The sequence below is a fragment of the Rana temporaria genome, chromosome 6 (genome assembly GCF_905171775.1).
Source record: "Rana temporaria chromosome 6, aRanTem1.1, whole genome shotgun sequence".
NCBI classification, from domain to species: Eukaryota; Metazoa; Chordata; class Amphibia; order Anura; family Ranidae; genus Rana; species Rana temporaria.
In genome coordinates, this window is record NC_053494.1 from 43,526,856 (window position 1) to 43,541,495 (window position 14,640).

Sequence of the window (14,640 nt, forward strand, 5' to 3'; positions counted from 1 at the left end):
AGGAATATTTGTCTGCTGGGAAAAGGCCCGGCGGGCAAATGTTTGCTGGAATTCGGCCCGCTCGCGCCCACACACGACCAAACATGTCTGCTGAAACTGGCCTGCGGGCCAGTTTCAGCAGACATGTTTGCTCGTGAGTATGGGGCCTTAATCGTACTGCTGATATTAACCACTTCCATACAGGGCACGTATACACCTTCCCGCCCAAGCCAATTTTCAGCTTTCAGCACTGTCGCACTTTGAATGGCAATTGCGCGGTCATGCTACACTGTACCCAAACAAAATTGGTCGTCCTTTTTTACCCACAAATAGAGCTTTCTTTTGGTGGTATTTGATCACCTCTGCGATTTTTTTTTTTTGCGCAACAACTAAAAAAAGACCGAAAATTTGGAAAAAAATTAAGTTTTTATTTTTTTCTGTAATTTTTTTGTAAATAAGTACGTTTTCTCTTTCAATTATGGGCACTGATATGGTGGCACTGATGGGCACAGATGAGATGGCACTGATGGACATCGACGAGGTAGTACTGATGGGCACAGATGAGGTGGCACTGATTGGCGGCGCTGGTATGCGGCACTGATGGGCACACATAGGCGGCACTCATGGGCACACATAGGCGGCACTGATGGGCACTCATGGGCAGCACTGATGGGCACTCATGGGCGGCACTGATGGGCACTCATGGGCGGCACTGATGGGCACTCATGGGCGGCACTGGGCACTTATAGGCGGCACAGATGGGCACTCATGGGCGGCACAGATGGGCACTGTGGGGTGGCACTTATGGGTGGCACAGATGGGCACTGTGGGGTGGCACAGATGGGCACTGTGGGGTGGCACTGATGGACACTGTGGGGTGGCACTGATGGACACTGTGGGGCGGCACTGATGGACACTGTGGGGCGGCACTGATTTACTTGTTGCCAGTCAGTGCCCATTTGTGGGCACTGATTGGCATCTTTTTTTTTTTTTTTTTGGACTTTTTTTTTGGACTTTTTTTTGCCCCTTTTTTTTAAGTTTTGCCCTTCCCTAGTGGGCATCCCTGGTGGTCCATGTGGCGATCCGAGGGGGGGGCTGCGCTGATAAACAATCAGCGCGAACCCCCCCTGTCAGGAGAGCCGCCGATCGGCTCTCCTCTACTCGCGTCTGTCAGACGTGAGTGAGGAAGAGCCATCAACGGCTCTTCCTGTTTACATCGTGATCAGCCGTGGTTGGACACGGCTGATCACGTGGTAAAGAGTCTCCGTGAGAGACTCTTTACCGTGATCGGTGTTGCGGGGTGTCAGACTGACACCCTGCAACAACGATCGCCGCGATGCGTGCCCCCGGGGGCGCGCAGCGGCTAAGAATCCTGAGGACGTCATATGACGTCCAGTCAGGATTCTACAACCACTTTGCCGACGTCAATTTGTCATTGGCGGGCGGCAAGTGGTTAAACATGCTAAAAACGGATGTTTTTGTTTATCATATATGTACAGTACCTATATATGGGAAGGCAGGCAGGACCTTTTAAAACTTATTAATAAATTACCTAAAATTAAAGCGGTGTTTCACCCTAAAAAACAACTTTATAGCATCTCATTCAGCATAGTAGCGCGAGCTACATTATGCCTTTATATTTTTTTTCGGCGCCGTACTCACTGTTTAATCGAGTAGTAAAATTTCAGACTCCCCGCGGGGAATGGGTGTTCCTATTCAGAGGGCTCGTGATTGACGGCCGGCTATGGCGCGTCACGTTTCACAAAAATAGCCGGAGTAGGTCTCGGCTCTTCCCGGCGCTATACGGCGCCTGCGCACAGACATCGGAGCTGACTGCGCAGGCGCCGTGAAGAGCAAACACCTATTTTGGCTATTTCCGTGAAGCGGCCATAGCCGGCCGTCAATCACGAGCCCTCTGAATAGGAACGCCCATTCCCCTGAAACTTTACTACGCGATTACGCGATTATAAAGGCATACTGTAGCTCACGCTACTATGCTGAATGAGATGCTAGAAAAAAAAAATGTTTTAGGGAGAACCCCCGCTTTAAAATGACAGACAGACAACTTGTGTGGAACAAATAAGGCCGGGGCTGCTTTATTATTCGTTTCATAAGATAAAATTCAAACAATACAGAATTTTTTTATTAACTCAAACCAACCCAGCCACTACGGCTCGGGCTGTATATAACTACAAAATTCAAACACCCAGACATCAATAAATATATTCAAAACAAATTTGTCCACCTTTAACCACTTCCATACCAGGTACTTACGCAGCTTCCCGCCCAAGCCAATTTTCAGCTTTCAGCACTGTCGCACTTTGAATGGCAATTGCGCGGTCATGCTACACTGTACCCAAACAAAATTGGCGTCCTTTTTTCCCCACAAATAGAGATTTCTTTTGGTGGTATTCGATCACCTCTGCGATTTTTTTTTTTTGCGCAACTAAAAAAAGGCTGAAAATTTGGAAAAAAAATTACGTTTTTATTTTTTTCTGTTAATTTTTTTGTAAATAAGTTTTCTCTTTCAATTACGGGCACTGATATGGCGGCACTAATGGGCACCGATGAGATGGCACTGATGGACATCGATGAGGTAGTACTGACGGGCACAGATGAGGTGGCACTGATTGGCGGCGCTGGTATGCGACACTGATGGGCACACATAGGCGGCACTGATGGGCACACATAGGCGGCACTGATGGGCACACATAGGCGGCACTGATGGGCACACATAGGCGGCACTGATGGGCACTCATGAGCGGCACTGGGCACTCATAGGCGGCACAGATGGGCACTCATGGGCGGCACTGATGGATACTTATGGGTGGCACAGATGGGCACTGATAGGTGGGCACTGGGCATGGATGGGCACTGTGGGGTGGCACTGATGGACACTGGGGTGGCACTGATGGACACTGGGGTGGCGCTGATGGACACTGGGGTGGCAGCACTGATTTTTGCCAGGTTGCCAGTCAGTGCCCATTTGTGGGCACTGACTGGCATCTTTTTTCTTTATGCTTTTTTTTTTATTTTTTTTTTAGACTTTTTTTTTTTTTTTTTTTTTTTGGCATTTTTTTTTTTTTTTGCCCACCCTGGTGCTCCAGGGTGGGCATCCCTGGTGGTCCAGTGTGGCGATCCGAGGGGGGGCTGCGCTGATAAACAATCAGCGCTAACCCCCCCTGTCAGGAGAGCCGCCGATCGGCTATCCTCTACTCGCGTCTGTCAGACGCGAGTGAGGAAGAGCCATCGACGGCTCTTCCTGTTTACATCGTGATCAGCCGTGGTTGGACACGGCTGATCACGTGGTAAAGAGTCTCCGCCGGAGGCTCTTTACCGAGATCGGAGATGCAGGGTGTCAGACTGACACCCCACATCACCGATCGCCGCGATGCGCGCCCCCACGGGCGCTCGCGGCATGAAATCCTGCAGGACGTTCTAGAACGTCCTGTCAGGATTTCATAACCACTTCCCGGACGTAAATCGGCCATAGGCCGGGCGGGAAGTGGTTAAACAAGGTGACCTTACCACATAATTATGCAGCCGCGACAAAAATAACAAACAGGCAGGGGGGGTGGGGGACACCACAGATCCTGCTCACTGAAGCGGCTGATCTGACGCACTGAACCCCTGCTTTTTATACCCTAAATAGTGCTGTATCAGGCTGGTTTAAACTGGATTTTCCCCCCAAAACTCCTAGAAAGCCCGGGAAAATCACGTGTAGCCCTCTCCCAGGCCACGTGAACACCAGATGTTCAAGTAAAGCCCGGGAAAGTCACGTTTTCTCCCTCAGCTGTGACATGTGACAGCTTGCCATAAGCAGAACTAGACAGGGGAAAGGGGGACCTAGATACTGCCTGTCCTGCCGCCTTCCCATGAGAAAAGGGGGAATTAAAACCGTCTCCCCCTTTTCTTAACATTCCTCATCCTTCCGGTCTGCACAACTGCTGGTTTTCTTCGGACATTGCATCACTTCCGGGAACCACGCAGTATGCTCTGGGAGGTTCTCTCATAGCTCCCTCTGTTCAGTTTCTGAGCTGTGATATCAAATATCACGCGATTTTAGGACCAGGAAGTGATGCGCGACATAAACAAATAAAGGAGGGTGCGGCTCCCTGTTGCGAGTGCGCATGCGCGAGATCAAGCGGTGGATGCTGGGACATTACCGCAACGAGGAAGTGCCTGCTTGTGGGCTTTTAATGCCCACAGTTAAAATGGCAATGGCACGAACAGAAGAATAAAAGTCTAAATTGCAGGCGGAGCGGACGTAGGACACGAAAAACATGAGTTTACATAAGCAGCGCTATTAACTATTTAGCTAGCCCTAAAAAAATAACGTTTTTGCGTGGGAGATCCGCTTTAATGATTATACCCCCTCCTTTGGAATGTCTGTGAAATAAGATTTGGCTAGTGATTTCCAGATGTGCTAATTATCTGTGTCTGGGAAAACTTGCACCATGATAGTGATTGATGGTTTAAAGTTCATATTTTATTAACCACTTCAAGTCCAGACACTTTCACCCCCTTCCAGTCCAGGCCAATTTTCATCTTTCAGCGCTGTCACACTTTGAATGAAAATGACTTAGTCATGCAACACTGTACCCGAATGAACATTTTATCATGTGTTTTGCAACAGATGCAGTGCCATGAAAAAGTATTCATACCCCTTGAAATTTTCCACATTTTGTCATGTTACAGCCAAAAAAGTAAATGTATTTTATTGGGATTTTATATGATAGATCAACACACAGTGTCACATAATTGTGAAATAATAAATGATTTTCAATTTTTTTTTACAATTAAATATGTGAAAGTGTGGCGTGCATTTGTATTCAGCCTCCTTTTCTCTGATACCCCTAAGGCTGCTTTCACATTGCAGCGTGGAGCCGCGGTGACGGTATAGCTGCGCTATTTGTAGCGCGGCTATACCGTCGTGTTTACCGCAATATTCGGGCGCTAGCGGTGAGGTTTTAACCCCCGCTAGCGGCCGAAAAAGGGTTAATACCGCCCGCGTTGCACACCGCTTTTATACCGCGGTAAAGATGCGGCTAGCAGGACTTTTGTTGCGCTCCTGCTAGCGCACCGCTTCAGTGTGAAAGCCTTCGGGCTTTCCCATTGAACACTACGGGGCATGATTTTTCATGCGGTATAGCAGCGCTATTTTTAGCGCTGTACCGCATGAAAAACGCCCCAATGTGAAAGGGGCCTTACTAAAATCTAGTGGAACCAACTGCCTTCAGAATGCACCTAAATTAGTAAATAGAGTCCACCTGTGTGTAATTTAATCTCTGTATAAATACAGCTGTTCTTTGAAACCCTTTTTTTAGAGAATCTTAGTGAACAAACTACACCATGAAGGCCAAGGAACACACCAAACAGGTCAGGGATAAAGTTGTAGAGAAGTTTAAAGCAGGATTAGGATTATAAAACAATATCCCAAGCTTTGAACATCTCACTGATCACTGTTCAGCCCATCATCCGAAAATGGAAAGAGTATGGCACAACTGCAAACCTACCAAGACATGGCCGTCCACCTAAACTGACAGGCAATGAGAACATTAATCAGAGAAGCAGCCAAGAGACCCATGGTAACTCTGGAGGAGCTGAAGAGATCCACAGCTCAGGTGGGAGAATCTGTCCTCAGGACAACTATTAGTTGTATACTCCACAAATCTGGCCTTTATGGAAGAGTGGCAAGAAGAAAACAATTGTTGAAAGGAAGCCATAAGAAGTCCCATTTGCGAGAAGCCATGTGGGAGAAGGTTCTCTGGTCATAGGAGACCAAAATGTAACTTTTTGGCCTAAAAGCAAAGCGCTTTTGTGGTGGAAAACTAATCACTCTAAACACACCATCCCCACCGTGAAACCTGGTGGTGGCAGCATCATGTCGTAGGGATGCTTTTCTTCAGCAGGGACAGGAAGGCTGTCATAGAGTCAGCAAAACCGGGGCAGATGTAAAACACAGTGGGTATACACCCGTCACAGATGTCAATTTCTAAATTTCATTTTTTTTTTGGGCTAACTGCTGGCTGATCAACTATCCATCTATGTCCAGCTTCAGTCTCAAATCTCCATAATGCTCAGTAGGCTGGGAAGATCCTTGTCTTTTTACATTTCAAGAGACTGGAAAAACATCCTCTATACCAGGGATATGCAATTAGCATATCTTGCTATGCCTCATGGGACTTGTAGTTCTGCAACAGCTGGAGGTCCGCTAATTGCATATCCCTGCTCTATCCCTCTATCCCTGCTAATATTCAACTTCTGTGTCATATTAAAGAGTAAGCCCTGGTTCACACTGGTGCGATTTGACATGTCAAATCGGTGGCATTTGCCGGAAATGTCACCATCCTGCACTGATTTCAAAAAGTAGCTTCTGTACTACTTTTTGCGATTTCGGGTCTGCACAGATGTCTCTGTAATCGCGGTCGAAATCAGGACTGACAATCGGGACTGACAAACTGAATTTGCACGGCTTCATTCCCGCAGCCCAGTGTGAACCTGGGCTTAAAGCGGAGGTTCACCCTAAAAAACATCTATATACCATTAAATCCAGCATACTTCCGACATGTACAGTATGCTGGTATTTTTTTTTTTTTTTGCTGCACATACCGTCTTATAGTTCCTTTTCACCCGGCTTCCGGGTACTCACTCCCGCGGGGAATAGGCGTTCCTATGAAGAGGCGTAGATGATTGACGTGTGGATAAGGCACGTCATGCGTTCCGAAAATGTCCGAACTGGGACTCGGCTCTATACGGCGCCTGCGCACAGACTAGGAGCCGTGTAGAGCTGACTGCGCAGGCGCCGTATAGAGCCGAGTCCCAGTTTGGCTATTTTCGGAACGGGTGACGCACCTTATCCGCACGTCAATCATCTACGCTTCTTCATAGGAACGCCTACTCCCGGCGGTAGTGAGAACCCGGAAGCCAGGTGAAAAAGAACTATGGGCCAGATTCACAGAAGAGATACGACGGCGTATCTCCTGATACGCCGTCGTATCTCCTGATACGCCGTCGTATCTCTGTGTTCCGGCCGTCATAGAATCAGTTACGCATAGATAGCCAAAAGATCAGACAGGTGTAATTGACTTACACTGTCGGATCTTAAGGATGCAATTCTAGGCCGGCCGCTAGGTGGCGAGGCCATTGCGGTCGGCGTAGAATATGCAAATGACTAGTTACAGTGATTCCCGAACGTCCGCGCTGCCCGTCGATCTAACTTTATGTCGTTTCCGTCGAGTTACGCCGCGTAAAATTAGGGTTGAGCCCTAGGTGTTCTAAGCCATGTTAAGTATGGCGTCGTTCCCGCGTCGAAATTTTAAAAAATCACGTCGTTTGCGTAAGTCGTCCGTGAATGGTGCTGGACGCCATTTACGTTAACGTCTAAACAAATGACGTCCGTGCGACGTCATTTAGCGCAATGCACGTCGGGTAATTTTCCCGACGGAGTATGCGCAGTACGTTCGGCGCGGGAACGCGCCTAATTTCAATTAGGCGGGCTTGCGCCAATTGGATTTACGTTACACCGCCGCAAGTTTACAGGTAAGAGTTTTGTGAATCAGGCACTTACGCTGTAAACCTGCGGCGGTGTAATGTAAATGGGATACGTTACGCCGCCGTGGAGTAACGTAATTCTATGTGAACCTGGCCCTATAATACGGTATGTACAGCGAAAAAAAAACAAAAAAAAACAGCATACTGTACATGTCGGAAGTATGCTGGATTTAATGGTATATACATGTTCTAGGGTGAACTCCCGCTTTAAGCTCTTTTGCAAATTGTGCTGACTCAGCAGGTGACCAGACTTCCCTGACAGATTGAGATCTATGGCGGTATGTCAATTCATCAAGTGGCTTTTGAGACAAAACTGAAAGAAAGGGTACCTGACTAACCAGGTCTGTTAGATTCCTGAGTGCACTAGACATTGGCCCAGATTCAGGTACGACTTGCGCTTTATTTGCGGAGGCACAGGGCAACGATTTTGCCCTGCGCCCGCGCAAATATTTTGCGCTGCCCTCGATTCACGGAGCAGTAGCTCCGTAAATTGCGAGGGCGCGCCGGCAAAATTGCCTGGCGTAAGCGCGCGCAATGTAAATGATCCCGCCGGGGGCGGGAATCATTTAAATTAGGCGCGTTCCCGCGCCGATCGTAAAGCGCATGCTCCGTCGGGAAACTTTCCCGACGTGCATTGTGGCAAATGACATCGCAAGGACGTCATTTGCTTCAAAGTGAACGTGAATGGCGTCCAGCGCCATTCACGATTCACTTACGCAAACAACGTCGATTTTAAATATCGCGACGCGGGAACGTGGGTATCCTATAGCATTGGCTGCGCCTGCTATTAGGATGTGTAACCTTACGCAAAACCCGACGTACGCAAACTACGTAATTTGCGTACGCAGGGCTCGCGCAACGTTGTGAATCGGTGTTAGTATGCAATTTGCATACTATACGCAGATCACAATGGGAGCGCCCCCTAACGGTCATCGCTAGAATGCAGCCTAAAATCTGCGTGGCATAAGAGCCTTATGCCACGTAGATTTTAGGCTGCAGTCGGCGTAACAAGTTCTCTGAATCAGGAGAACTGGTTACGCAGGCGCAATTGCTACCTGAATCTGGGCCATTGTTCTTATTGGACTGCACAGTCATATTTAGACAGAAAATGTGTAATTGCTATAACAGAAATGTGGCGGTAAGACTGCGACAGACAGTGCTAACAATATCCATTGAATATCCATGTATACCTATTTCTGTAAATTCCATTGGACTTTAATACATAAAATGCTATAACTGAAGAGAGCACAGTTTAGAAAAATAAGAATATTTATGTCAAACAATTAGGCACTAATTGAAGGTTGGATGTTTATGTTTTCCTTGAAGTCTTTAACCACTTCAATACCAGGCACTTATGCCCAAGCCAATTTTCAGCTTTCAGCGCTGTCGCACTTTGAATGACAATTGCATGGTCAGGCTACACTGTACCCAAACACATTTTTTATCATTTTGTTCCCACAAATAGAGCTTTCTTTTGGTGGTATTTGATCACCTCTGCGATTTTTATTTTTTGCGCAACAAATAAAAAAAGACCAAAAATGTTGAAGATTTTTTTTTTCTGTTAAATGTTTTTGTAAACAAGTGCATTTTTTTTCAGTGGGCACTGATAAGGCTGCACCAACGGGCACTGATAAGGCAGTACCGATGGGCACCGATGAGGTGGCACTGATGATGGGCACTGATAGGTGGCACTGGTATGTGGCACTGATGGACACTCATTGGCGGCACATGTGAAAAACGTATATAGCGCAGCACATGCGAACTGAATGGGCACTCATAGGCGGCATTGATGGGCACTTATGGATGGCACTAATGGGTACATATGGGTGGCACTGATAGGTGGCACAGATGGGCACTGATAGGTGGGCACTGATGGGCACGGATGGGCACTAATAGGTGGCACTGAGGGACACTGATGAGTGGCGCTGATTACTCTGGTGGGTGGCATTGCTGGGCATCACTGTTTTTATTAGTACTATTATGATGCCATTTGTGGGCACTGATTGGCATATGTTGGGCATGTTTTGGAACATGTGGATGGCCATGGGGGATGTACCTGGCCATCCACATGTTGAAGGCTTCCCTGGTGGTCCTGGCAGTTTCCCTGGTGGTCCAGTGTGGGCATCCGAGGGGGGGGCTACGCTGATAAACAATCAGAGCGAACCCCCCCCCTGTCAAGAGAGTCGCTGATCGGCTCTTCTCTACTCGCGTTTGTCAGACGCGAGTGAGGAAAAGCCGATCAACGGCTCTTCTTGTTTACATCGTGATTGGACACGGCTGATCAGTTGATCAGCTTTCGTTGGGCCCCTTATGACTCATCCCCACTCCCTTTCTGGCAAACTCTCAGGAGAGCGAGAGAGAGCTGTGCATGGTGTCATAAGCCTAGGCTAATGACCAGACAAGAAACAGGAAGTGGGTTGTGTTAGGTATTTACTGACAGAAAAAATATGTTTTACTATCCAAAGTTAAAACAACTTTGCAGAGGATTTAATAGATGGAAAGTTGAAAAAATGACTGAAGGTCCGCTTTAATATTCAATTCTCAGAACGGAGTGTACAAATTTGTATTACTATTTAGAACAGATTTTCTTGAAAATGTTGGAAAGCATTCTAACAATCATTCTTTTTTTTTATTTTTTTTATGTATTTTGTTTATAGGTCGGGTAGAGACGCTGATGACTGCCTGAAAGTCGGGAGAAAATTGGAGCTCGTTTGTGTAGCTGGTGGACTTCCGATCAGATGGAGAATACTGCGAGGTTGGCACTCAGATGCCAGGTTGTGCAAATCATTTTCCTGTTGGCTCTTATGATGGGAAGTGCACATTGTAATGGTATGTAGCAGTTTTCATGTTTTTTTTGTAACTGGGTAATTAAGCACAAGATTCTGTATTACTATAAAATGTTTTTTTTTTTTTTTTTACTTTAAATGGTAATTTGTTGGCAACAGATATAATCATTTAGTTATTATAAATTGTGTGTTGGCCCACATTACAATGAAAAATGTATCACTTTTTTGTAGTAAATTTATTTGCTATTCTTTTTTTATAAATAGTTTCTAGTTACCTCTCTGACATAAATAAATAGCAAGCTTTTCACGTGTTGTCCCACCATCCCCACTACTTTGGCAAATATTTTAGGGCTGTTACTGATTAAAAATGTTGGGCCTGATTCACGTAGATCAGCGGATCTTTAGATCCGCTCGATCTACCTGATTTAAGATCCGCTCCCGCAAGTTTGCGAGGCAAGTGGGTAATTCACAAACCACTTACCTCCAAACTGGTAAAACTTACCTCGTAAATCCCCCAGCGGAATTCAAATTCCGCGGCTAGGGGGAGTGTACTATTTAAATCAGGCGCGTTCCTGTGCCGATTTAAATGAGCATGCGCCGTCTGCGGAATTTCCCAGCGTGCATTGCTCCCACTGATGTCGCTAGGACGTCAGTGGTTTCGACGTGAGCGTAACTTGCGACGCGCGTGTTTCTGAATCGGCGTACGCAAACGACGTAAGAAAATTTAAAAGCGACGCGGGAACGACGGCTATACTTAACATTGGCTGCGCCTCATAGAAGCAGGGGTAAGTATACACCGGGAAAGACGATACGGAAATGTCGTAACAACACTGCGTTGGGTCCGCGTACGTTCGTGAATTTGCGTATCTCGCTGATTTACATATTATTCAACGTAAATCAGCGGGAACGCCCCCGGCGCCATTTTCAAATTGAAAATAAGATCCGACAGTGTAACACAGTGTAACACTGTCGGATCTTAGCCATATCTATGCGTACCTGATTCTATGAATCAGACGCATAGATAGGACCAGTGTAAGTCAGAGATACGATGGTGTATCAGGAGATACACCGTCGTATCTCTTTGTGAATCTGGCCCAAGGTGTTTGTTTAATCGTTTTTTTTTTTTTTTTTCGATTAATTATAACGCACATACAGATCCAACTACTTTTAGCTGATCTCCTTGCAGGATTCCCAGTGCAGCTAGCAACCACTGGAAAAATGGATAGCAGGATACAAAACACACACCAAGGCAGCGCTCGATGGGAATAGCATTAAAACTTTTATAGTCTTCAAGTAGGTAACAAAATAAATATTGCACTGGAGATAAAATCGATGTAGCTACATAAACTGTAAAAATGGTGCGAGTAATACCAAACGGTAACAAAAGCACTCATAAAAACATGTAGCTAAGTATGATACTGGTATAAAAATGTGTACAACGATACCACTGCTGAATCCAGATGAGGAGAAGTTAACATCAGTCCGTAGGCATGTAGATGTCCTATGAAGGAAACTATCACAACTCCCAGTGGATGGCTTTAGAATCCCAGGTTAATAGAGGGAAGTGTAACAGCCCTTGCGTGTGGCAGATAGTAAGGTCCCGCCGGCATGCAGGTATGAAGGCTCAGCAAAGGAGCCCTTCAGATGGACATGGCAAGCCCCACCGGTGTCCGTGACGTCACCGGATCTCCGACGGAACTCCCTGAAGACCCGGAAGCCGGCGGAGAGGTGAGAAACCGATCAAAAGAATTTTGATCGATCAAAAAAATTAACGATTAATCAAGGAATTAATAGTTAATTTCCACAGGCTGAGTTCATGCCGCAGCACGGATCGGCTCACAGCAGGAGTCCTGTGCCTCCCCATTCTCCGATTTAGGTACGATATCAGACCGAATTGGGGGTTCAATTTGGACCAGAAGACGCACAGGACTTCCATGCAATTTGCATCAGAGCCGCTCTGGAGATGTGAAACGGCTCCATAGAGAGACGGTCACAATCTCCTGACATGCAAAGTGGATGCGGCGAAACCACATCCAAATCGCATAAGTGTGAACACAGCCTAAAGGTAAACAAATTCTAATCTAGTAAAAGCAGTCATGTATTATTTATGTTGAATAAAAATCATCCAGATAAACACACAGATGCACTATAAGGCTGGTAATATCGGTCACAGGAAATATCTTACATACAATCTACCACAAATCTACTATTCTACGTGCTTATATTTCAAACTGCATGTATTGCGTATTCCTTTTCTAGAAGTGTCTGTACATTTTATGAACAAAGTTCACTTCTTAACCGCCTCAGCCCCGGAAGAATTGGCTGCCCAATGACCAGGCCATTTTTTGCGATTCGGGCACTGCATCGATTAAACTGACAATTGCGTGGTCGTGCAAAACTGTATCCAAACAAAATTGACGTCCTTTTTTCCCACAAATAGAGCTTTCTTTTGGTAGTATTTGATCATCTCTGAGATTTTTTTTTTTGCGCTATAAACAAAAAAAGAGCGACAATTTTGAAAAAAAATAACTTTTGCTATAATAAATATCCATATTTAAAAAAAAAGAATTCTCAGTTTAGACCGATATGTATTCGTCTATATATTTTTGGTAATAAAATTTGCAATAAGCGTATATTGATTGGTTTGTGCAAAAGTCTACAATTTAGGGGATAGAATTATAGCATTTTTATTATTATTATTCTTTTTTTATTATTTATATCTCGAGATAAGTAAGTGTAACTATGCGCCGTCGTATCTGTGCACCATGCCCACAGAACTAGATACGCCTGTAAATAGGCTTCTTCCGACCGACATAACTTTCCTACATCGGCGTATCGTGGGCGCATATTTACGCTGGCCGCCTCATTGCACATATGCAAATGAGGGAGATACGCCGATTCACAAACGTAGTTGCGCCCGGCACATCATATACGCGGTTTGCGTAAGTCGTACGTCCGGCGTAAAGTTATTCCCCATATAAGAGGAAAAATTTCCGGACGGCGCATGCGCTATTCGATCGGCGCGGGGACGCGCCTGATTTGAATAGCACACTCCCCCTAGCCGCGGAATTTGAATTCCGCCGGAGGAATTACGATCCACCGCCGCAAGTTTGGAGGTAAGTGTTTTGTGAATTACCCACTTGCCTCTAAAACTTGCGGCGGCGGATCTTAAATCAGATAGATTACGCGGATCTAAAGATTTTTATTATTATTATTCTTTTTTTATTATTTATATCTTGAGATACGCCGCGTAAGTGTAACTTACGTCCTAGTCAGCTGGTGGAGTAGGACGCTTCCCGACGAGTCTGCTCTCACCCAGAGACAAGCTCTGACAGTCAGTTAGTTAGGCAGGCTTTTTTTCTCCCAGCCCCCGGCAGCAACGAAACACACAGGAGCATAAGCCCCTGCTACAACATCGGCTTCCATAGCACCAACGACCAACGACTGCCTCCCCCCCCCTCATCTCCAGGGAGCCCGGTAAGGTAAGCCCCTGTTTCTCAGGGCCACTTCACCTTCCCCTAGGACCACTGATGGCCGTCCTTTTCAGGACAGCCGCTGCTCTCTCCTTACCCCCACACTGCTAGCTGTCACTGGGGCATCCCCCCGCCGCCTCCCCACCTCAGTTACCAGCTGGACATAGCCATACCGGGGCCTCCCCTGGGCCTCCCGTCACCTCTGGAACGATTCGCGGCACCCGCGATCAGGAAAGACCGCGGCTTCACCCGCGGCCTAGCTGGTCTGCCGCATTTAAACACCGCAATTTCCCCCAATTGCCAGCCGTATTGAAGGCATCACCCCTCCACCTCCCCGCTTCAGTTTTCCGGCCAGCCACAACTACGACTGGGCCTCTGCGCCCCCCCGCCACCTGCTGGAACAATTCACGGCTGCCGCAACTAGGAAAGGCCGCGGCTTCAACCGCGGCCTAGTTGGCGTGCCGCACCTACAACCAGCAATCTCCCCTAACTACTGGTAAACCCCCCCCTCTTTTGACTACAGGAGGATCCCCATCCTCGCTCTGGTCCCCCCAAACCCCCCATCCCCCCCATTCACTCAAACCCCCCTCCCCCCCATTCTGCCCAATAGGTAAGCACTACCTCATAGCATTTGATCCAGGGTTGGCCCGATCGCCCCTGAGGGATCAGGAAGGATTTTTTTCCCCCGGCCGCGGCACATTGGCATAGCACGGCCAGGGTTTTTTTTGCCTTCCTCTGGATCAACCAGGGAGAGAGGATTTAGTTGAATCTTCTCTCCTCATCACCCCCCCCCAAACACCTGTCCCCCCCCCACCATTCGGCGACTATGGTTAATCTAAGTTATTCTG

General features: G+C 46.9%; 1 protein-coding gene across 1 annotated transcript in view; it reads left to right on the forward strand.

Annotated features, from left to right (window-relative positions):
• Positions 1–14,640, forward strand: part of LOC120943423 (interleukin-4 receptor subunit alpha-like) — a 106,489-nt gene that overhangs the window by 20,345 nt on the left and 71,504 nt on the right. Inside the window, exon 2 of the mRNA XM_040356710.1 lies at positions 10,191–10,362. Coding sequence (XP_040212644.1) covers positions 10,272–10,362 — 91 coding nt within the window. The 5' untranslated portion in view covers positions 10,191–10,271. The remainder of the gene's footprint in view (positions 1–10,190; positions 10,363–14,640) is intronic.